The sequence below is a fragment of the Hemitrygon akajei genome, chromosome 15 (assembly GCF_048418815.1).
Source record: "Hemitrygon akajei chromosome 15, sHemAka1.3, whole genome shotgun sequence".
NCBI classification, from domain to species: Eukaryota; Metazoa; Chordata; class Chondrichthyes; order Myliobatiformes; family Dasyatidae; genus Hemitrygon; species Hemitrygon akajei.
The window spans coordinates 51,299,674-51,324,079 of NC_133138.1; the positions used below are offsets into that span (position 1 = coordinate 51,299,674).

Here is a 24,406-nt window from a genome sequence, read left to right on the forward strand (position 1 = left end):
AATACATACACAACGCTGGAAGAACTCAGCAGATCAGGCAGCATCCATGAGAAAAGAGTAGCCAACGTTTCGGGCCGAGAACATGAACATGCAGGCCAACTCTTTGAGTGATTATGTAGAAAGGTTGAAGTTAATAACTCATCTCCTTCTACCTCAGGCCACGAGCTTATCAATCACCCCTGCTGTGAACACTTTCTGGAGGTCCAAGATCCGTATGCTCCACGACCACTGGACTAAGTGTGTAAATGTAGGAGGGGACTATGTTGAAAAATAAATATGCTAGGTTTTCTAAAATTGACTCCTTCTACCTTAGGCCACAAACTTATCAATCACCCCTTGTATTATTCCTGGTATCTTGGGTTGTTGCCATGTGATTGAAAACAACCAATGGCTTTTCTTATTTCACCATCACCTGGCAACTCAAATGTTCGAAAATTGGACAATTGGAGAAAATTGTAAACCTGCAGATAAAACATAAAAAGAAGCTCAATTTGAATTTGCAAAGATAAAGTAACCTACCATAACTACTAATAACACTAAAGCAAGAACTTTGAGAAAATGTTAAAGGATTTAAAATTTTAAAGCATAGCAATATAATTGAGTAAATAAATTCAAGTCATGCAGATGTTTGTTGAAAAATGTTAGTTATTGATGATCTAAAATGTATGATGTACAGTCTTGTGTGAATTGCTGTAACTGCGATGTTCATGTACAGTATTATGAAATGGCTACTATTAAATTTAGACAAGATTCACAATCAGGTCGTAGAAAAACAAAAGAGAAACTATTAATGGTGGAGAGCAGAACCTAAATCCAAAGCCCAGATCATTTGCCATCTATTTTTAATGTGCATGTCACATATACAGGTGATTAAATCTGTATTTAAATTAATCCAGTGATCATTTTAGGATGAGGTAACACCCATCGGGAAGTTTTCATGCCTAATCACATGAGTCAGGCTGACACTTTTCTGGTTTCACACCTGCATCTTATGATGTCACTATTTATGTAAAACCTACCGGTAGTTCCATTTTCATTGGCATAGAATACTCTAATGACTATTGTTGAACAGTCTTAGTGCATTGGGTTACTTTGAGGTGTTCTTCATTTTTCTTTTCATTCTTTCGGGATTTGGGTACTGCTGTCAAGACCAGCACTTATTGCTGATCCCTACTTATGTTTAATAAGGTAGTGCTGGTTCCAAGAGATGCTGTCTGCACTCTGTCAGCACTATTTAGTTCATCAGCAATCAGTCCAGAGAGCCCAGATCAAATGTAATAATTTGCAAAACCACTTACACTAATTACAATCCATCAATTAATAAATTCTTGACTCAGTTGTTGAAGAGGACTGCTGGAACTGTTTACATAGTGAGCAGCTCACTTTTACATCTCTTGCGAGGAATTAAAATACATCTCTGCATTGGAAAGTAGGTAGAGATTCTCACATCTGGTTGAGGCAACTGAGTTCATCTTCTACCAGGCTCTTAAATGACAGCTGTCATGAGTTTCCTGGGCCACCTGACACACAGAAATGCCATCCCAATGTTTTCTCACGAATGAGACTGTCAGACCTCTATCACTACATCTAGTAGCTCTATTCCTCCTTCCATGACATACAAATACCTGGCTATTACCCTTCCTGATTACCAAGCAAAAACTGTCACCAGATATCTGTCGGGCTATGTGGGTTTTTAGGTGCAAACTATTCTAGAATGACTTCATATGTCTTTTTGGCAATTTTCACCCTTTTTTTGCAGAACAGTCTTACAGTTTTATGCCAGTGAAGTTGAGCACACCAGAAAATCTGCGGATTCCATTTTCTAGAGAAAAATGCTGAAAATATACACCTGTTATTTCAGAAGAAGATACTACAAGAGATGTTAATTCAGCTCTTTCCACCATTCAATTAAATCATGAACTTTTACATCTAGAACATTGAATAAAGCACAGTACAGCTCTGGGTAGACCATTTGGCTCACAATGTTATACTGATCTTGATGACAATTTAAATCCATTGTTTCATAACCAAATAGTATTGTTTAAGCACTTCATAAGCTGCTTTGTGTTTTTGTTTTTCTCAAAATCTGAAGCACACATGCACCAAAAAGCAAATAAATTATTTAGGAAGTTCATTGACTGCCAACAAAGAAAAGCAACTTGAAATATTGGAGATGAGCGTTTTTCAGCTATTCACACAGGGATTAATTACGCTTACATCTTCCTACACTGCTCAGATAATTCTAATATTTGCCTTACTTTATATTCCATACTTAGATAATATTAAAATAAATGCTTTGCACAGTAGCTGTTGAAACAGTGAGCAGTTAATGCAGAGTATTACCTGAGATCTTTTGATGTTTATTATTCTATCTAACTGCTAAATACAATTTAAAGAATATGCAAGTTCAAGGATGATTATCATTCACTGTAATGGAAGTTAGAGGATATTTCATTTATCTCATAGGGATATTTAAAACCATTATCCTCACCTCCAGTAATGTCATCTTTGTGTGCATAGGATGGTGATATGAAACATTCAGGTCTTCTTAAAACTGTCATTTCTGAAACAGATTTAGGCATCATTAATATTAACTATCTGCTCAAATAAACTTACATTTGCTGCATAACCTTTCCATTTATTTATTTTGTGTTAAGATTTTTCATAGAAAGTACACTATGTATGTCTCATTTGAAAGCACATATTCCTCTGAGTTGTCAGTCTGGAAGAAGCTGAAGAGCCTATCATTAGGATTAGATTATTCCCTGGTATAATTTTTAAAAAATCTATGGCTAATTTGAAGAAAATGTGTTATTGCAGGTGTTCTGTTGTTGTGTGAATGAAGTCACCGAAGAAAATTACAGGTAGATACAAAGCAGCTTCTTTATTCGATAGAACAAGGTACAGCAGGCATCACAGAAACACAGAAAGCCTACAGCACAATACAGGCCCTTTGACCCACAATGCTGTGCCAAACATGTACTTATTTTAGAAATTACCTCGGGTTACCCATAGCACTCTATTTTTCTAAGCTCCATGTACCTATCCAGGAGTCTCTTTAAAGACTCTATCGTATCTGCCCCCACCACCATCGCTGGCAGCCCATTCCACGCACTCACCACTCACTGCGTAAAAAAAACTTAACCCTGACGTCTCCCTTGTACCTACTTCCAAGTGCCTTAAAAGTGGGTCCTCTCATGTTAGACATTTCAGCCCTGGGAAACAGCCTCTGAATACCCACATAATCAATGCCTCTCATTATCTTATACACCTCTATCAGATCACCTCTTATCCTGCATTGCTCTAAGGAGAAAAGGCTGAGTTCACCGAACCTATTCTTGTAAGGCATGCTCCCCAATCCAAGCAAAATCCTTGTAAATCTCTTCTGCACCCTTTCTATAGTTTCTACATCCTTCCTGTAGTGAGGTGACCAGAACTGAGCACAGTACTCCAAGTGGGATCTGACCAGGGTCGTATATAGCTGTAACATCACCTCTTGGAGAGGTAATCATATAAAGAGGCTTTCGGTTGAAAGGTCTGCCGGCCCAAAGTGGGGCCCGATATTTTATGTGCCAAACATCAAAGGACAATTCCATATTTACAATGTATGGACATTGCTTTCTTTAAAATTACATACAACCTTCACACCTCATGATTCGCATCCACACCACAGACAGCCAAATGGATTTTAATCAACATTGTCTGGTCTGGGATTCACAGCTTTTAGGAACCCATTGTTCAGAGCTGCACTCCAAATTAAATCCACAATACATATTCAGATTTGAAGACTGGTAGCCAAAGTCAATTGCTAAATGTATATGTCCTAAACCCAAAAATCATTCTAATATGTCCTATCAATGTTCATACCTCACTCAACATTACTGCTGGAGATTTACAGATTACTGCTTATAGTGATGTGAAAGTTGAGTGAGATGTGCCTCTCATTATAACATAGTCTACATTTCAAAAGATCACCATTCTAACCGTATCAATAACCTGGGGTCATCACCATCTAGCAACTGGATTTACTGGGACACACACATCAAAACATGGGCTAAATAAGCAGATCAGTGATATGTGCTTGGTAGTGAGTGATTCCACTCCACTGTCTATAAAACATAAGTTGGGTAGACATTGACATATTCTCTCACTTTTCTGGACAAGTACGGCTCGAGCAACACTCAAGATCCTCTATATCTTCCATGACAAAGCAACATGCTTGGCTGCCCACCCACTTACCACTTTAATCATTCACCCCCCCCCCCCCCACCCACCACTAGTGCAAGTAACAGAAGTGTATGTCATCTACAAAATATATTATTGTCATTGGACAAGGCAACTTCCTAAACCTGTGACTTTTCCCACTTCGAAAGCCTGGAGCAGTAGGTACATAGGATTACTGGCATTAACAGCTGCCCCTTTGAGTTACACACCACCTTGCTCCTTCATTGTAAATGTGAAGAATCTGGAATTCTTTATCAATTAATTCTATTGGAATAGCCTCAAAAAAGGACAGCAGCAGTTCCGAGGTAATTAGGGATGCCAGGGAAACTCAGATACCATATAGGAATAAAAATGATACCTATGCTACAATGCTCTGATTGACATCCCTACCTGCATAACGTAAAACAGTGTACTTACTAGTGTGATGGACTGAGAGTGGCATTTGTCCTTGTTTTTATTTTTTTGAGCTGTGTTAATAACTGCTCTGAACAAGTAAACTACAGCTCTTGGAATGAAACATGTCAATAATTCCTAATTTCTGCTAATTATAGTGAGTGTTTTCAGTGTTTTAGTGATAACAATCCCATGTTCAGTCATACAAAGCATCTATGCAGTTTGATATTTTTGTATTTCTAATGGCTTATATAATCACAAGTACTAGTTTGAAAATATATACGTAGACCAAGTTAAAAGTTTCAAAACAGTTTGCAGTTATCATGGATTTAGATTGTATCATTCAGCAATAAGTCTCCAAAATTTATTTATGAAAATGGACCAGTGCCATTTATAACTTCTGACTGTAATGTGGCACTTTTGATATAGAGTTCCAGTTCCAGTGAGGGAAACAGGGCAGGCAATTTGTTCGCTGACTTATGGGACAATGACCAGACTGTTTGCTTTTTGTGATTTTGAATGAGAAGGATATTTTGGACAGGACATGAGTGAAGTTCATCCGCACTTCTTCAATGTGAAGCTTTTATATTTGTTGCACCCTACGGATTTTTACAGATGAATGATGGACAGTGTTCTGACTGGTTGCATCACTGCTTGGCATGGAGGCTCCAATGCACAGGATCACAAGAGGCTGCAGAAGTTTGTAGACTCAGACAGCACCATCATGGGCACTAACCTTCCCACTATCAAGGACATCTTCAGAAAGCAATGCCTCAAGAGGGTGATATCCTCACCATCTGATACATGCCCTCTTATTACCACCATCAGGAGCCTGAAGATACACATTGAGCATTTTAGGGACAGCTTCTTCCCCTCTGCCATCAGATTCCTAAACAGTTCATGAACACTCCTTAACTATTTTGCTCTCTTTTTGCACTTTTTACTTATTTTTTATGTTTTTGTAACTTATTGTAACCTATAGTAATTTTTTATATATTGCAATGTACAACCGCTGCAAAATAACAAAATCTTTATGTATGTTAGTGATAATAAGCCTGATTCTGATTCCGAGAATGCAGAGTTTCAGCAACTCTCCATCTACATAAAGCAGTCTTCAAATCCAAGTAAAAGTTTAATAAAATTCTGTCCTGCTTCATTAATGGTATTAGTACTGTACACAACATTCCATGTGTTGTCTCATCAATTGCCTGAAACATAATCACTCTATCTTTATACTTCAATCTAGAAATAAATAATATAATTGATTCTATTAATTTTCCTAATTACTTACTGTAATTTAATACTTTATATTATTGTTTTGTGAGTCAAACATTCAGACACCAGGAATGCCCTGGGTATGATTAAGATAATTCATGCTTCATTTTTATTTTTCAAAATGAACAATTTCACATTTTGCCAAATTGTACTTTATTTGTCATATCTTGGCCCATCTACTTAAACTTATCTATACCTCTTTCTCCTGATGTCTCACTGAATTAACTTAAATTCAAACACTGCTGCAAATCATTCAAGATTGCTTAAAGTATACTGTATCTGCTGGATATAGGTTCACTTTAATGTTAAATGCTTGGTTTCCCAAGTACTACTAGCACATGTGACATCTGGAGCATCCTGGCCTATTTGGCAAGGTTGTAAATCAAATTAAAGTTGTACTGCACTGACATCTGCCTACTCTCTGTACTTGTGACAATGAAGTCTTATCTGTTGAGTAATATGATTTTTTAAAACTTCCCAAAATTGTTAGCAAATTGGTCACGTGGCATTAAAATAAACACCAATTCTCCAATTTGAGCCCGGCAACGTTTTTGTACCTACGGTGTGTGTGCAGGAACCAATAGCTCAAAAGACCTCTTCTGAAGGTACACCGAAGGATGTCTAGAAAAGCAGGACTATACCTACAAGCATTGTTTCAGTTTTGTTTCCTTCTTTGTTACTAAGTGCAAAGAAAAGATAATTTCATGATTGAGAATTCACAGCAAGGAATGACACTCACTGGAGGTACATATGGAGAAACTGTATGTGCTAATAAAATAATATTTTCAATCATTAAATTAAATGGAGGGGAAACTACATATGAACTCTATCCACAATTTTCAAACTGTAGTCTCTTTTAGTGCAGTCACTAGCAGGGGCCACCCAATGGTACAATAATTTTCTATAAGAATGCTGCCCAAGTCATCTTGGTAGTATGAACAATCTTTAAAAATTAAATCTCTGTATGGATCAATGAGAAATTTTCAGAATTATGCATTTCATGTGAACAATTGGTCCTGAAAGAGTGAAGATCTTAAAGTGGAAACTGATTTCAATTTGGATCATTTTACAAAAAATGGCCAATAGTGAATGGATTCTTTGAAATCATGTGCAAGAGTTATACAAAATTTCTAAATGTGCTGTTTTTATACCCGGGTCATTGTAGACTTGTCCCTTCATTGATGTGGTATACTTACTCACCCTCTCCAAGATTATCACCATATATTCCCCTGTGAGCTAACGCTGGCTCCTCGTAATTATCTGGACAGTTAGGGAAAGTCTTTTGCCATTTCTTCTCAGACTTTTTCTTGGCTATTTAAATAAAACAATACAGAAAGCAAAACAAAAAAAAACAAAGGATATATTAAGTTTTTGAAACCTCATTAGAAGTAGAAATTTTATCTCATTAAGAAAGGGAAAAATTCTAAAATATTGAATTGACTGTTCTTTGCCCATTCTATATGATGGTCTTATCCATGGAAGAGAAAATTAGGGGCCAATTCACTGTTAATCCTTCTCGTTGTTATGCAAGAGTAGTTAAAAATATTCTTTGGATGGTTGATAAATTCTGCAGGAAAAGGTACCATTTTAAGGAACTTAAATATATACAAATTGGCTTAGACATTTTAATAAATCCATGATTTTCATAAATGCATTTATTATGATCATTGTTCAGATTTCAGTCAAATTACCCCATCCATTAATTTGGTGTTTATTCGGATATCAGAAACTAAATTCATTTCCCACCCTTACTGGAAAAAATTAAACCAAATCTCTCTATATCAGTAATAATTTAAAAGACCAATGTTATAATGCTTGTTGAAACTGTCTCCCAATACACCAATGGAAATATCATCCCTTTGTTTACAAGTAAAGTTGCAGATTATTTCTTGGCAGTTCAGAGCTGAACCATTAATTACAGAAGTTCATAGTGGTGAGATGCTCTATCAGGCAGAGAGAAATACACTGAGACTGCGAAGTTTCTGATGACAGATGTGAGGCATCCATGAAAGACACTAAGAAATCCATGATTTAAAATAGCCAGAGCAGAATTATCAAAGCATCTGGTAAAATTCTTAAATAACAAGATATATATTTTATATTTTGCTTACAAGAGACAATGTCGAAGTAAATCAGTTTGCATGTTTCAGTATTACTGTAACCAACTCCCTTCAGTTGTTCTAGAAGCAAACTTATTAACAAACTGAAAATTTTTTCTTAATTGTAGCCAAAAAGCACTTACCCTGCTTATGTGGGTAGTATATGAATGGTTTGGGTTCACTGGTTTCACCATCTGATCGCCTTCGTAGCTGGACAAACACTGAGATCGGTTTGGTAATGTGCAAGTCAAAGTATTTTGGTGTCTTGAAAACTATGGCAAACTGAAAAAACACAGAATTTTATAACTTATTGTACATTGATGTAAGGAAGAGCACATTTGCCTGTGAAGTGATTTGCTGTCAGAAGATAGTGAAGCATTCTAAATTCTAAAGGACTTCTAGTGCATAAACTTCAATATGTAGCATGGAACTTTTATTTGTGATTGCAACACAAAGACCGATGGTAACAATGAATATCATGATCACCACTACATACAAAGTACACAGCAAGGTCATTAGACTTGTGCAGTGCTTATTTGATGTGATGGTATTGAGTTTGCTCTTTGTAAAATTCTGAACTCAAAGATCTTAAACTCTATTTGATATAGATAGCTACTAAAGGGAGATTATACTGCGGCCACCTACATTTCAAAAGCCAGACCACCACCCTGTTTATCCTCCATGGTGAGTTCAGTTGCCAGTAGCCACTCTTTGAGCGGTGGGTCCCCAAGGAGGAGATCCTTCCAGCAAATGAAGTAGTTTAAACACAGTTAATTTATTTTTAGTGATACACATTTAAATTTAGATGAAAGTTTTAAAACTTACAGAGCATTTCTATCTTATAAAAGACTTTCAAATTACAATTTCTAAAACACAAAGGATTTCAAAAACAGCTATAAGCTAAAAAGACATACTAACAAGTTGCAGTTGAACAAGTCAATCATCACAGAAATTGAAAGCAGAGGAAGAGATTCCAGTTACCCATCTTTGTGTTATTAGTCTTGTCATTTCTTGACTATTCTAACAAGCCTGACCACTCTCTTACATTTATACGTTTCTTTGTTGCTTGGTAACTTTACATGCATGTGTTATTTTTTCAGATACTTTTGCTGGGAAATTCACACAGATGGTCTAAAAAGCTTCTGGGGACAGAGATTCCAAAATTAATGCTGTGAAGGCGAGCTCTTTGAGCACACAAATCTCCCCACTATCGATAGTTCAGCTATTGGATGTGCTAAGTAATTGTGTCAGTCTGGTCTGCAAGTTTCTTTGAACTAGATAATATAGCTGGTGATGTCTGGTTTGATGCAGGCTCAATTAACATAAACCCTTAATTTTAGGCTACATCCACACTACGCCGGATAAATCCATAACCAAAGCTTTTCCTCTTCGTTTTTACCCTCCGCCCACACTAAAACAGCATTTTCGTCCCCCGAAACTGGAACTTTTCAGAAACGCTTTCCAGGGTGGGTATTTTCGAAAACACTGTTCGGGCAGATGAGTGTGGATGGGGTAACCGGACACTTTTGAAAATGCTGTCAGACGGCAGCGCGCTATTTCATTGTTTTCTTGAACGCAACCTAACAATTTCAGAAGTCGATAACAAGACTGAAGCCAGAGGAGTTAGAAATGTACTCACCAAATACTTTGACCCATAACTTACTGAATGAATAGGTATACTCACTTTGCCCTGTTTCCTGTCCTTGCTCGTATGAAGGTGGTTTACCTATTTATGCAAGTACTTCTCTGACAATAGATGTGTAACAGCCTAATGTAACATTGTATGGAAATACAAGATAACACTAATGCAGACATGTTTTATACATTTAATAAGGTGCTTTATTAATGCAACGGAGTTAGACAGCTTTTCAATGTTCATTGTTGGACGGGTCAATCTGTCCGTGAATTCCCTGTCAGTTGCCGCCGTATGCTCCAGTATTTGTTTTTTTTTTTGTTTTAAGTTCTCCTGCACGAGAGCCAACAGCTTTCCATCGTTTTAAGTTTTTCTAGTCTGTAACTACACAAACATGCACTTTTACGGCGAGATTCGACACCAAACATGTCGCTTGTTTTCAGGAGATGTGTCCTGCGCATGCACAGCAGGAGGAGATTTGCCAAAATTTCCATTTCAGTGTGGATAGAGATATTTTCAAAAATGCATAGTGTGGATGCCTATGTTTACGCAAAACCGGCATTTTCAAAATTATCCGGTCTAGTGTGGATGCAGCCTTATACTCTTGGAGCCAGCAGCCTGTGCGCTATAGACATTGCTGTTTGTTTGCAAAGCTGTCCTTTTAAATTCAGACTGATTACTGCTTGTGATTTACATAAAGAACTGAAGACTGGTTCTTGTTTACAACAATAAGTTGAGCCAGAAATATTGGTTAGAAGTTTAACTTACTCAAAAACAACTCCTTCACTTTTGGAAGGGTCAGCTGCTGGTTTCAAAAGCTGAGCTTGGCAAAAAGGCCCTCTCCCCCAGGCCCCAGACAGTGAATATCCATCATATTGATGGCGCCTGACAAAGTTAGTCACACACATGCAGCTGGTGGGTAATGTGAGCCACGCAGAAGAAACCTGAATTAAACAGCAGGAGGAACCCCCTAGACTTCGTTCATGTATGGGGAATCAAAATTACTTTGTTGTGGACTGCGAATACTTACAATGGTTGATGTACAATATGTGAGCTTTGTCAGTCACTCTGTTTGGCCTTCTGCCTGACAAAGAGATGGCTTCACTGTAAGCCGAGGCTGAAGAAGGGAAGTGTGGATACTTCTGGCAAGAAGCTCCCATCTACCACAAACCATCTTGGACCAATTTTCCTATGGCCATATGATAGTGGAGCAATTTATCTGGAGATTAAGCTTTTTAAAGGAAGTGGCTATGGATCTTCTACTTGCTGCAGTCTGAAACTCCAGTCAGATACCCTTGAACATTATGAAGACCATATTGAGGTCCTGTATCGGCTGTATAATCAGGAGGCACAAGGCAGTTTAACAAACCCACGTAAACATGCCCATTGATTGTGCTAGTTTTCATCTGAAGGGAAACATGGTACAACAGAAAACCACATATTTTATTTTAAGGAAGTAAGAAGGCGCTAACCTTAAAGGTGGCAGTTTCCTTAACAGATGGTCAAAATTTACCACACGTCACCTGCACTTTAAAAGAAATATACAGACATATCCAGTAAGGCAACTTACAAATGCCAGTAGGTTACCAGATGTCATTCATATATTTTTAGGTTTAGGTAAAGTACAAAAACTGATGTACCCACATATAAACAATATACTTGGCAGTGTGCTCAGACCTTGCAGCCACACCGCATCCAATCAAAAGCGTGTTTGTTCATCCTGTCCCTTTTACAATCACAAGTCAGTGCTGGATACTAAGAACATCAAGTACTTCAGGACTATCCCATCACTGAGTTGCTCAATAGTGGTGGAGCAGGACTTATTGAATACCGTTGTTGCGTTGTCAACTGAACTTGTGTATCATTGGGCAGTGTGTGGTCCAAAAAAAAAGATACGAGTGATTGCCTTGTACGTTTTTATTGTGATCTCAGGACCCTGTTGGTCATTGGTAGCATAGGCTCCTGAAATTCCAGTTCACTGTTTCATTGGAAGACTAATGGTGGGGGAGCTGCGTTGCCTTGGTTGTGGTGAGGACTAGGCCTGGGCTGCAGGATCACTTGTTGCAATCACCCAGGGAGGAGACACTGAGGTGAAGTAGGAGAGACCTCTGTGGGTATGATGGAGTCCTTTCTGGTTTGGGAGCTGGCCCCTCCCATCAGTGCTGCTCTTCAGTATTTGCTCAGTACTGCCCTCTGGTGTTTCCTTGGTGCTGCTCTCCTGTGCTTGCTCTGTGCTGCTCTCCTGTATTCGCTCGGTGGAAGAACAAGCTGGACCAGTAATATCGAGCAAGTGCAGCAGGCAGTGAAGAAGGCTAATGGAATGTTGGCCTTTATTACAAAGGGAATTGAGTACAAGAGCAAGGAAATCCTCTTGCATTTGTACAGACCCCTGGTGAGACTACACCTGGAGTATTGTGTACAGTTTTGGTCTCCAGGGTTAAGGAAGGACATCCTGGCTGTAGAGGAAGTGCAGCGTAGATTCACGAGGTTAATTCCTGGGATGTCTGGACTGTCTTATGCAGAGAGGTTAGAGAGACTGGGCTTGTACACGCTGGAATTAAGGAGATTGAGAGGGGATCTGATTGAAACATATAATATTATTAAGGGATTGGACAAGATAGAGGCAGGAAATATGTTCCAGATGCTGGGAGAGTCCAGTACCAGAGGGCATGGTTTGAGAATAAGGGGTAGGTCATTTAGGACAGAGTTAAGGAAAAACTTCTTCTCCCAGAGAGTTGTGGGGGTCTGGAATGCACTGCCTCGGAAGGTAGTGGAGGCCAATTCTCTGGATGCTTTCAAGAAGGAGCTAGATAGGTATCTTATGGATAGGGGAATCAAGGGATATGGGGACAAGGCAGGAACCGGGTATTGATAGTAGTTGATCAGCCATGATCTCAAAATGGTGGTGCAGGCTCGAAGGGCCGAATGGTCTACTTCTGCACCTATTGTCTATTGTCTATTGACATGCCAGTCAAGTCACCCAGGGTCTTGGGCAATATATATATGTTTTTTCTTTGTGATAGTATATTTTTCGGAAATCACAGCCATATGTGCTATTTGTATTATATCCTATATGCACTGTACTGTTGGTAATGTATTTTGCACCTTGTCTCCGGAGGAACTCTGTTTGGTTATATTCATGCATGGTTGAATGATAATCAAACTTGAACTTAATGACTTTAAAACATATTACAAGCTTCTTAATGTTGAAGATTTTCTCATGGAATGTGTCCCAACTTCACCCTGTATCTACAGTTCCTTAATCCTCTGAATGATACACATCAATTTTGTGATCTTGGACAGGGTGAGAACTTGAATGTGAATGGAAGATGGAGGGTGAGAGAGAGAAAATATGTATTGTTATCCACTAGACTTTTTGTTATTTTTGAGTAATATTTACCATGTGCCGACATGCAAATTCTCATTTTGTTTCTCTCAGACTGAGTTTAAGTCTATCATGCAGATTCGCTGTTTACAACCCAGACAGATAATTCAGCAACTTAGTTGCTGCTTTAAGTTTGATGCCATGGTTTCTGGTGGTTCACCACATGGTTCACATTGGATTGTAACTGAGATGAAAACTCAGGAATCTTGTCGTGAATCATCTGATGACTTCTATATTGGTATCTTTCAATTTAATTTGATTCTCTAGAATTTAACTCTTTAATAAGATTAGTTTTGCTTAATACTGCCAACCACTTCCTTTCTGAGTCTAGCATATACTGAACTTCGAACGTAGAACAGTACGTCACAGGAACAGGCCTTTCAGCCCACAATGTTGTACCAAACTAATTAAATTAGTAATTGAATGGCTAGCTAAACTAATCTTCTGCTTGCGCAATGTACATATATTTTCATATTGACCGTGTTCATGTGCCTATATAAATGTCTCTTAAAGTCTCTAATGTATCCTCTTCTACCACCACACCTGGCAGCACATTCTAGGCACCCACCACTCTCTGTGTAAAAAAACTTACCCCTCACATCTCTTTTGAAATTACCCCAACTCTCCCGAAATGCATGCCCTCTGGGATTAGATATTTTAAACCTTGGATAAAGATACTCTTTGTCTACTCTATCTATGCTTCTCATAATCCAATAAACCTCCATCAAATCTTCCCTCAGCCTGCACTGCTCCAGAGAAATCAACCCAAGATTTTCCAACCTCTCATTATCGCACATCGCAACAGGCCGGTAAATTGTTTCTGCACCCTCTCCAAAGTCTCAACTTTCTTCTTATAATGGTCCAACCAGAACTGTATGATGCATCCTAACTAGAGTTTTATAACGCTGCAACATAACTTCCTGGCTTCTGAAGTCTATGCCTTTGCTAATAAAGGCAAGTGTGCCATTTGCCTTCTTAATCACCCTTTCAAGCTGTGTACCCACTTTCTAGGAGCTATGAACTTGGACCTTAAAATCCCTCTGCTCATCAACACCATTAAGGATCTTGACCTTAACAATGTACTGTCTCTTTGCATTTGATCTACCAAGCTGCAACACTTTACATTTATCTGGGGTTAAACTCCACCTGCCATATCTCTGCCCATACTGCAACTACTCCATATTCTGCTGTATCCTTTGTCAGTCATCTATCCACAGCACCACCAATCTTCATATCATCTGTAAACTTACTAACTCACCTGTCTCCATTTTCATCCAGGTTATTTAGATATAGCACAAACATCAGGCATCTCAGTATAGATCACTGTGGAACGCCCCGAATCCCAAACTTATAGCTAATAAATCCCTCGGCCACCTCTCCCTGTCTTCTTTAGGAAAGCCAGTTCTGCATCCAAATGGATCCCATGCATCTTAATCTTCTGGATGAGCCTCCCATGAGGGACCTTGTCAAACACCGTACTAAAAATCCATGTAGACAACTTCCACAGCTCTAACTTCATTAATCGCTCTCAACACCTCATCAAAAATCTCAGTCAAGTTAGTAAGGCATGACTTGCCCTCCACAAAGCCATGCAGGTTCTCCCCAATTAGACCATAGTTATACTAAATACTCAGAAATCCTATCCCTAAAAATTCTCTCCAGTAACTTCCTTACTACTGATGTGAGAGTCGCTGGTCTATAGTTTCCAGGATTATCCCTGGATCCCTTCTTGAATAATGGAATAACATTAGCTGCTCACTAGTAGACGGGGACCTCACCCGTGGCTAGAGAAGAAACCAGGCACCTTTTCCTTTTACTTCTCGACTAAAATCATCATAACCTTCGACATCCAAGGTTCTCTTACCTTGCTATCCTTGTCCTTCCTTCTGACTGGAACGTGCAATACCAGTCCTGGACTCGGTTCAGTTGGTCTTTAAACACCTTCCACATGTCACTTGTGGACTTGTCCACAAACCGCTATTCCCAATTAACTTTCCCTAGTTCCTGCCAAATGCTCTCGTAATTTGCCCTGATCCAATTTAATACTCTCCTGCAGGGTCCATATCTATCCTTATCTACAGCTATCTTAAAACTTAAGGAGTTCTGGTCACTGATTGCTGCTTTAATTTTTGCACTTCTATTTTCATTTTCAGTTTCCTCTGAATAACAATTGAGTTGATCCTTAAAAAATCCATTGCTATTTCTTAAATATTGTGAAATATAACCATATAACAATTACAGCATGGAAACAGGCCATCTCGGCCCTTCTAGTCCATGCCGGATGCTTACTGTCACCTAGTCCCACTGACCTGCACTCAGTCCATAACCCTCCATTCCTTTCCTGTCCATATACCTATCCAATTTTACTTTAAATGACAATATCGAACCTGCCTCTACCACTTCTACTGGAAGCTCGTTCCACACAGCTACCACTCTCTGAGTAAAGAAATTCCCCCTCGTGTTACCCCTAAACTTTTGCCCCCTAACTCTCAACTCAAGTCCTCTTGTTTGAATCTCCCCTACTCTCAATGAAAAAAGCCTATCAATGTCAACTCTATCTATCCCCCTCATAATTTTAAATACCTCTATCAAGTCCCCCCTCAACCTTCTACTCTCCAAAGAATAAAGACCTAACTTGTTCAACCTTTCTCTGTAACTTAGGTGCTGAAACCCAGGTAACATTCTAGTAAATCTTCTCTGTACTCTCTCCATTTTGTTGACAACTTTCCTATAATTCAGTGACCAGAAATGTACACAATACTCCAAATTTGGCCTTACCAATGCCTTGTACAATTTTAACATTACATCCCAACTCCTATACTCAATGCTCTGATTTATAAAGGCCAGCAAATATCAAGCAGTTTCCTCATTCAGGTCTATTCTTCCTCTTCCAAATCTTGACCTCTGCTTCTCCGCCAAGCAGCAGGTGTCTAACTCTAGCCTGTACCCCACCATAAATACAATACAACTTATCTTTCTCTTGGTCTTTGTTTTCTTCAAGCGATTCAGAACATTTCTCAATAATCACTTCACGGATTTGTCTTTATGCCTTTGAAATATCCTGACTGTTATTCTCCATATACTTGTGTTGTCCTTATCATGCTAGCAAGCACTGCTGCTTTGTGAGTCAATGTGGATTGCTGTTAACACATCACATCTGCCCTCTTCACCCACGTAACCAGGTCCCAATGAAGAAAACAAAGGAATCAACCTTGCTCCATCCGTAGGTTGTAAATTCACTCTTTTGAGTCAAATAGTTCCATGTTATTTCAGCAAGAGGATCTAAAATGATATCTATTTCCCAAGCATTGCTACCAAATAAACTTGTGCAAAATGGCACTGATTCCTGCAAAATATTCATTTTCTTACTCTCCTTCATTTTGTTCCTTAACGCTCTCTCTTGTTATTTATTATATATCACTCTCAGAGAGAACAGCTTTACTTGTCTACAGTGGACACTAAATGTCTTCCATATTTTGCCATGGGAACTGAGAAATCCATTGTAGCTTGTCCAGTTTGCCACGTTTCTTGAACTGTGCTTGGTGTGGCTACTTTTCATCCTATATCAGGGATCCACCCTTCTGTCTTCTGCATAAGTTACTGATATGGGCTCATTCAGATGCACAGTTAATAATACAATAGCTCTCATATCCTCATTGCCAATGTGGTATATTGGGCTCTTACTAGGCTACAGAGTGAACTGTTAAGTAAACTCATATAATTTAACATGCTTCAAGGAAACATGCTGATTTTGATAGCTAAGTTTCAACTGAAAGCAAAAGCAACTATGATCAAGAGATTTCAACGGGAGATTGTCTCTTAAAGTGAGAGCAAACCAGCAACCTTAATGCTGCAGTTTTCTTATCCGCTCACAGACATACATCACATGAGTATGTAGTCCTCGTGCACTGCACAGCAGTGGCAGGAGGAATGACAATGAGATATCTTTTCTGGACATGCTGTCAAGATACACCTAATCTCCCTTGGATTTAGATAAAGAATTTATTCATCTGAAAGTGAGCTCAGGCAGAGAAGCAGTTTATGCTTGAAGCAACATTTCAAACAATTTAGAGTTGAAATGATGCTGCAGATTATGATAACATTACACCATTGCCACGCAACAAGAAAACATCTTCCATTTCGTCTTGCTATTCAATAGGATTACTGATACCTGTTCTGAACTCATGAATATCCTGGAAATCATCACGGAATGGAAACCAGAGAAAACCCGTATGGTGGCTCTGGAGGTCAGGGTCATTGTTAGGTTACTGGAGTTGTGAAGCAGGAGCTCTACCCCCTTAATACTGAACTAAATTCCAGTAAGAACATTTACTGCACAGTCAGTTTCCTAACCAGATACACCTGAGACTCCTTCATCTGAGAATATATATTTCTACCCGTTGATTCCTTTTAATGCATATAAACAAATTGACTGAGCGTCACCAGTGATTAACAACTTGGTATAAAAAAATAAAAATCTACATTTTCATCACGTATAGTGGAAAGTATTCACTTTCATTTCCAATGAGAACTGAAATTGAACTACATTTTTCTCAATATAAGATTGTCAGCATAATACTTTGTTGTAAATTGCTCTGCAGTATCTACCTGTCTATGAACATCGGCAGCACTAAATTTTCCAAATGCCTCCCAGATGTGACCACTTTCATCCTCCTGGTAGAACCGGACCTGAATATCATCTAAGAAAGGGAATACAGTAAATCAGAACTTGGTAAAAAGTTTTCTTTTAAATATGGATTTCTGCTATTGTGTAAATGCTAAAAAAGTAGCCTTTTAAGCAACAGCATTTTAGAGATCTACCTAATAATTATTAGAACCACAAATCACTTTGAAGATGGGTAAAAGAAAAGCTAACATATAAGGTTAATCAAAGGCCCCATAGAATAACCAAACAGAATGGAGATATCTGGGCAAATCTCTTAACAACTAAGCTATTATAAATGACTAAGCTTGATTTTGAGCACACAATTTATACAGTATGTAATTATTCTTCACATAACATTTTTTCTGCAGCAATTATCCTTTTTTGGGAGAAGTTGCTATGATTTCTGATACTTTCCGCTTATAAATCAACTGTTTTCACTCTTTATAAACAGATATTTTTGCTGTACAATAAACACATGCTCACTTTACTCCTCCTTAATGACTTATAAAACATTGTCAATAAATGCCTTGTTATTGTTTACCTTTTTGTACTTTATCACACAGCAGAAAGACTTCATCCCCACCCACTACACTCCCGGCAGTTTTGGCCATTCTTACTATTCTCAAACTTGATGCATTGGGTGCTTCTATGAAAGGAAACACAACATTCAATACTCATTCAGTGAAAGTTGTCCCTCAAAATTCTTTTCAATGTCAAGAAATTAATGCTAAAATATTTAAATTACATTCAAAATTTAGTTTTACCAGTTCAGATGAAGCTAGAATTAATGGTGGAACCTGTGTCTGTTTTAGCTTTGTGTGAAGTCTGGCCTAATATCATTTGGGTCAGCATTGGTAGGAAGCTTAATGGATATGTGAGATTTTGGGAGTTTGCCCACTGTATTCTTGCGAGCCCACAGAACGACTTAGTGAGATTTGGAAGCAGTTTTGTTCTGATCCTGCTTAAACTCTGGAAAGTATCCCACCAAAAGAAAATTATCCAAAGCAGTTCGAATAACTTAAAAATTGCTGAACTTCTTTGGCTATTTATCAGTCTCAGTCAGCTATTCCAGTTTACTGAGGCCAGTTGGAGAAGGGAGCGCCTGTTACACATGTGCACACGACTATTTTGAACAAGGTTGGAGGTGACATCAGATGCATGGCAACTCTGGCTAGGTTTGCAAGACATTGCCTCCTACAAAGCGAAACCCAATAACGTGAATGGCAGCGATGCTTCACTACCAGATGAATTCAATGACTTCTATGCCTGCTTTGAAAGGGAGAATATAACTGCAGCTGTGAAGATCCCTGCTGCACCCGGTAACCCTGTGATCTCAGACTTGGAGGCTGATGTCAGGCTGTCTTTAAAGAGGGTGAATCCTCGCAAGGCAGAAGTCCCCAGTGGAGTACCTGACAAGATTCTGAAAACTTGTACCAACCAACTGGCAGGAGTATTCAAAGACATTTTCAACTTCTCACTACTAAGGGCAGAAGTTCCCACTTGCTTCAAAATGATAACAGTTATGCAGTTAAGAAGAATAAAGTGAGCTGCCTTAATGACTATCGCCCAGTAGCACTCACGTCTACAGTGATGAAATGCTTTGAGAGGTTGGTCATGACTAGACTCAGCAAGGATCTGGACACACCACAATTTGCCTATTGCCACAATAGGTCAATGGCAGTCACTATGTCAATGGCTCTTCACACAGCCTTAAATCATCTGTACATTTCAAACACCTATGTCAGGATGTTGTTCATCGACAACAGCTCAGCATTTAACACCATTATTGCCACAATCCTGATTGAAAAGTTACAAAACTGGGCCTCTGTACCTCCCTCAGCAATTGGATCCTTGACTTCCTAACTGGAAGACTATAATCTGTGCGGATTGGAGATAATATCTCCTCCTCGCTGATATCAACTCTGGTGCACCTCATGGGTGTGTGCTTAGCCCACTACTCTACTCTCTTTATACCAATGACTGTGTGGCTAGGTGTAGTTCAAATACCATTTATAAATTTGCTGATGATACAACCATTGTTAGAATCTCGGATGGAGGCAAGAGGGCGTACAGGAGTGAGATGTCACAGCAACAGCCTTGCACTCAACGTCAGTAAGACGAAAGAGCAGATTGTGGACTTCAGGAAGGGTAAGACGAAGGAACACATACCAATCCTCATAGAGGGATCAGAAGTGGAGAGAGTGAGCAGTTTAAAGTTCCTGAGTGTCAAGATCTCTGAGGATCTAACCTGGTCCCAACGTATCAATGCAGTTATAAGGAAGGCAAGACAGCAAATATACTTCATTAGGAGTTTGAAGAGATTTGGCATGTCAACAAATACACTCAAAAACTTCTATAGATGTACCGTGAAGAGCATTCTGACAGGCTGCATCACTGCCTGGTATGGGGGAGGGGGGTGCTACTGCACAGGACTAAAAGAAGCTGCAGAGGGTCGTAAATCTAATCAGCTCCATCTTGGGTACTAACCTACAAAGTACCCAGGACACCTTCAGGGAGCTGTCTCAGAAAGGCAGCATCCATTATTAAGGACCTCCAGCACCCAGGGCATGTCCTTTTCTCACTGTTACCATCAGGTAGGAGGTACAGAATCCTGAAGGCACACACTCAGTGATTCAGGAACAGCTTCTTCCATTCTGCCATAAGAGTCCTAAATGACATTGAACCCATGAACACTACCTCACTTTTTAAATATATATTATTTCTGTTTCTGCATAATTTTTAATCTATTCAAAATACATATACTGTAATCAATTTATCTATTTATTTTTACTTTTTTCCCCTTTATATTATGTATTGCATCGAACTGTGGCTGCTAAGTTAACAAATTTCACAACATATGCCGGTGATAATAAACCTGATTCTGATTTTACCTACTAGAGTAATTCTCCACTAAGACATGACACTATTGCAGGTAATGGGCAGTGTCTTTCCAGCACACTCCCAGAGATAAAGCAACTGCTTGTCTTATATGAAAACGCACACATTCTGAAAGCTAATATCTTGTTCTGCTCAGGTATTAACAGACTAATTAAGAAATAAAAATCATTATTCAACAACTCTATTTTAGAGCAATAGTGTAAGGTGCAAAAGCATTACTTTATTTTATGCAAGTATGATGATATGAAAATGTACTCACTACTATCGTAAATGGGATCCGATATAACTGAACTAAGTCTATGTGTGAACTTGCCATCACTTCCTGGCAGGTATGGTGTGAACATCAGGCGAACAACACTGAGATCCATGTACTTGGTTTGCTTCTGGGCTTCTTGATGAATTCTCTCTCTGTCTTCTTCTAACATTGAGAAAGGATTAACATTGCATTAGGACCTAAATTTGTTAGATTTCAGCAAATGCTGTTACTATAAGATGCAAGATGTTGACTTGCTGCTGCTGGGCCACATAGACTTTGGTTCCAACCCTCTGATTCTCAATACAGGAGCCCCTCAGGGCTGCGTACTGAGTCCCCTCCTTTACTCTCTGTATACCCATGACTGTATCGCCACCCACAGCTCCAATCTGCTAATTAAATTTGCCGACAGCACTAAATTGATTGGCCTTATCTCAAACAATAACAAGGTGGCCTACAGGGAAGGAGTCATCTCTCTGACACAGTGGTGTCAAGAAAACAACTTCTCCCTCAATGTTGCAAAAACAAAGGAGCTGGTTGTGGATTACAGGAGGAATGGAGATGGGCTAACCCTTATTAACATCAATGGATCTGGGGTTGAGAGGGTAAACAGCTTTAAGTTCCTCGGCATCCACATCACCATGGAACTCACAACAGCGCCTCTTTCACCTTAGACAGTTGAGGAAGTTTGGTATGGGCCACTAAATCTACAGGGGCAAAATTGAGAGCATTCTGACTGGCTGCCTCACTGCCTGGTATGGGAACTGTACCTCCCTTAATCGCTGGACTCTGCAGAGAGTGGTGCGCACAGCCCAGCACTTCTGTAGTTGTGAACTTCCCATGATTCAGGATATTGCAAGGACAGGTGTGTAAAAAGGGCCTGTAGGATCATTACGGACCCAAACCATCCCAACTACAAACTACTCCAGCTGCTACCATCCGGGAAGCGGTACTGCAGCATAAAACCCAGGACCAACAGGCTCCAACACAGCTTCTTCCACCAGGTCATCAGACTGATGAACTCACGCTGATTTGAGTGTACTCTATTTTACATTGACTGTTCTATTTATTATAAATTATTATAAATTACTATGATTGCACATTGCACATTTAGATGGAGATGTAACATAAAGATTTTTACTCCTCATGTATGTGAAGGATGTAAGAAATAAAGTCAATTCAATTCAAAAGAAATTTAAAAAAAAACCTTCTGTTAGATGTGCCCTTGACATACGGTTCTGGCTGTGGTAAGATGAAACAGAATTAGTGATTTGCATTTTTCTATATAGTGGCTGAATATTTTGTCAAGATGGCTTACTCAAGTTTAGATTTAGACTTTGTTTATGCAGGTAAGCTTGTCTGAGGTGATTTACAGGAAATCATGTTGTAGCTTTCAGTAAATTGCTCATCAGGTGTCTTGTCTTATATGGAATTGATATTTATTTGTAGGAGAAAATCTGCAGATGCTGGAAATCTGAGCAACACACACAAGATGCTGGAGGAACACAGCAGGCCGGGCAGCATCTATGGGGGAAAAAAGGGCTGCCGAAGGGCTTTGGCCGGAAACACCAACTGTACATTTTTCTGTAGGTGCTGCCTGGTCTGCTGAGTTCCTCCAGCATTTTGTGTGTGTTACTAGTTTAATAGTAAGGTTGTTACAAGGGATTTTTGAAGCTTCTCCATGGGGTGGATCGTAATCAGAGTCTGGCAACCTTGATGCCTCTTCATATCATCAAATTGTTGGGGCTCCCCAGCGGCTGAAGACTGAATGTTTAAGAGTATTCATACAGCACTGCTAATTGTTTATTGCTGATAATTGCAACCTTGAACTTGATTTATTAGTGAAGAATCAAATAAAGAAGTTTGAGTTTTGTTTTTTCTAGTTGAATGAGACTAGATTTGTAGCTGTAGTTAGAGGTTGAATTAGAATTATAGATAGAAGTTTAAAAAATTAACTTTTTTTTGGTTAAGAGTTAAATAAAGTTACTAAATCTAACATTTTGTGAAACTGTGTCTTCCATTACCAACTCAGTTGCTGAAGAGGAATCAAAGGACCCCTGACACTGAGCTCATGTTACGCTGCAGTTGCTGCAAGTGGGAACTGCCAAAGTTACAACACACAAACAAAGAAAGTAACATTATTATCATCCAATCCAATAAAATGTAAACATTGTGAAGATATTAGCTCAAGAAAGTGGTGTAAATTAGGTTGAATGAATTCAATGTCAAATCAAAGAGAAGAAAAAGTACAATTGGATTAAGATTGAGAAAGGAAAAAGAAACAAGAAATGTTTATTAAAATACTTTTCAGCTATCTCCAGTAGGAACAGTAAAAAGGCAATCATCCAATTTGTTCATTTTAGTTAATTGATATTAATCAATTTTATGATATTGTTAAAGAAGTAATTAGGCTGATATAAATGGCATTTTCATTTCTATTTACTGGATAAATACAGTAATATTCTACCGATCCATGTATTTTATCTGGTGAGATATACAACAAAAGGCCTTTTTCATGAAGGAAATGTCAGAGTGACATATGATACGTGGTATGTTTCAGTTTTTCATATCCACCTCAGCCTGAAAATGCTGAAAATTTGCACAAAATGTAAGTGGAGAATGCCATTAGCTTTAATGTGAATATATGTATTGCTGAAACAGGTTCATGGGTCCAGGAAGTGAGACAGGAAATGCACTGACTTCGAATAGGTATATTTAAGTCACTGAACATGAACGTTGAGAGGTGGGAGGACATTGCAAGTGATCACTCTCGCTGGAGGATGGAACTACGCAGAGGTCTAAAAAGAGGAAAAGAGAAGCTGAGGCTTGCTGCTGAAGAAAAGCGCACTCGCTGAAAAAACAGCACCAAGACAACACCAGAGGACAGCGCCTTCAGGTACAGTCACTGCAGCCGACACTGTCACTCCCGTGTGGGCCTCTACAGCCACAACAGACTCTGCTCTACCAACACAGACTGAAGCGAGACTTTCTAGGCGCAGATCCGTGGTATTGGGCGTAGGGTACTAACATAGATAGAAAATTGGTTGGCAGACAGGAAACAAAGAGTAGGGATTAATTGGTCCTTTTCAGAATGGCAGGCAGTGACTAGTGGGGTACCGCAAGGTTCGGTGCTGGGACTGCAGCTATTTACAATATACATTAATGATTTAGATGAATGGATTAAAAGTACCATCAGCAAATTTGCAGATGACACAAAGCTGGGTGGCAGTATGAAATATGAGGAGGATGTTAGGAGAATGCAGGGTGACTTGGACAGGTTGGGTGAGTGGGCAGATGCATGGCAGATGCAGTTTAATGTGGATAAATGTGAAGTTATCTACTTTGGTGGCAAGAACAGAAAGGCAGATTACTATCTGAATGGTGTCAAGTTAGGAAAAGGGGAAGTACAACGAGATCTAGGTGTTCTTGTACATCAGTCACTGAAAGTAAGCATGCAGGTACAGCAGGCAGTGAAGAAAGCTAATGGCATGTTGGCCTTCATAACTAGGGGAGTTGAGTATCGGAGCAAAGAGGTCCTTCTGCAGTTGCACAGGGCCCTGGTGAGACCACACCTGGAGTG

The 24,406-nt window shown here is 39.1% G+C and overlaps 1 protein-coding gene across 3 annotated transcripts in view; it reads right to left on the reverse strand.

Moving 5' to 3' along the window:
• Positions 1–305: 305 nt before the first annotated feature.
• The window catches only part of LOC140739598 (nuclear factor NF-kappa-B p105 subunit-like), a 53,754-nt gene continuing 29,653 nt past the window's right edge, over positions 306–24,406 (reverse strand). Inside the window, exons 7-13 of one of the 3 annotated variants that reach the window (XM_073067995.1) lie at positions 20,833–20,991; positions 18,217–18,321; positions 17,618–17,709; positions 8,135–8,273; positions 7,093–7,203; positions 2,492–2,563; positions 306–461 (exon numbers count right to left, since the gene is read on the reverse strand). In XM_073067995.1, coding sequence (XP_072924096.1) covers positions 421–461; positions 2,492–2,563; positions 7,093–7,203; positions 8,135–8,273; positions 17,618–17,709; positions 18,217–18,321; positions 20,833–20,991 — 719 coding nt within the window. In that variant the 3' untranslated portion in view covers positions 306–420. The remainder of the gene's footprint in view (positions 462–2,491; positions 2,564–7,092; positions 7,204–8,134; positions 8,274–17,617; positions 17,710–18,216; positions 18,322–20,832; positions 20,992–24,406) is intronic. The other 2 variants (XM_073067996.1, XM_073067997.1) reach the window with 2 other exon arrangements.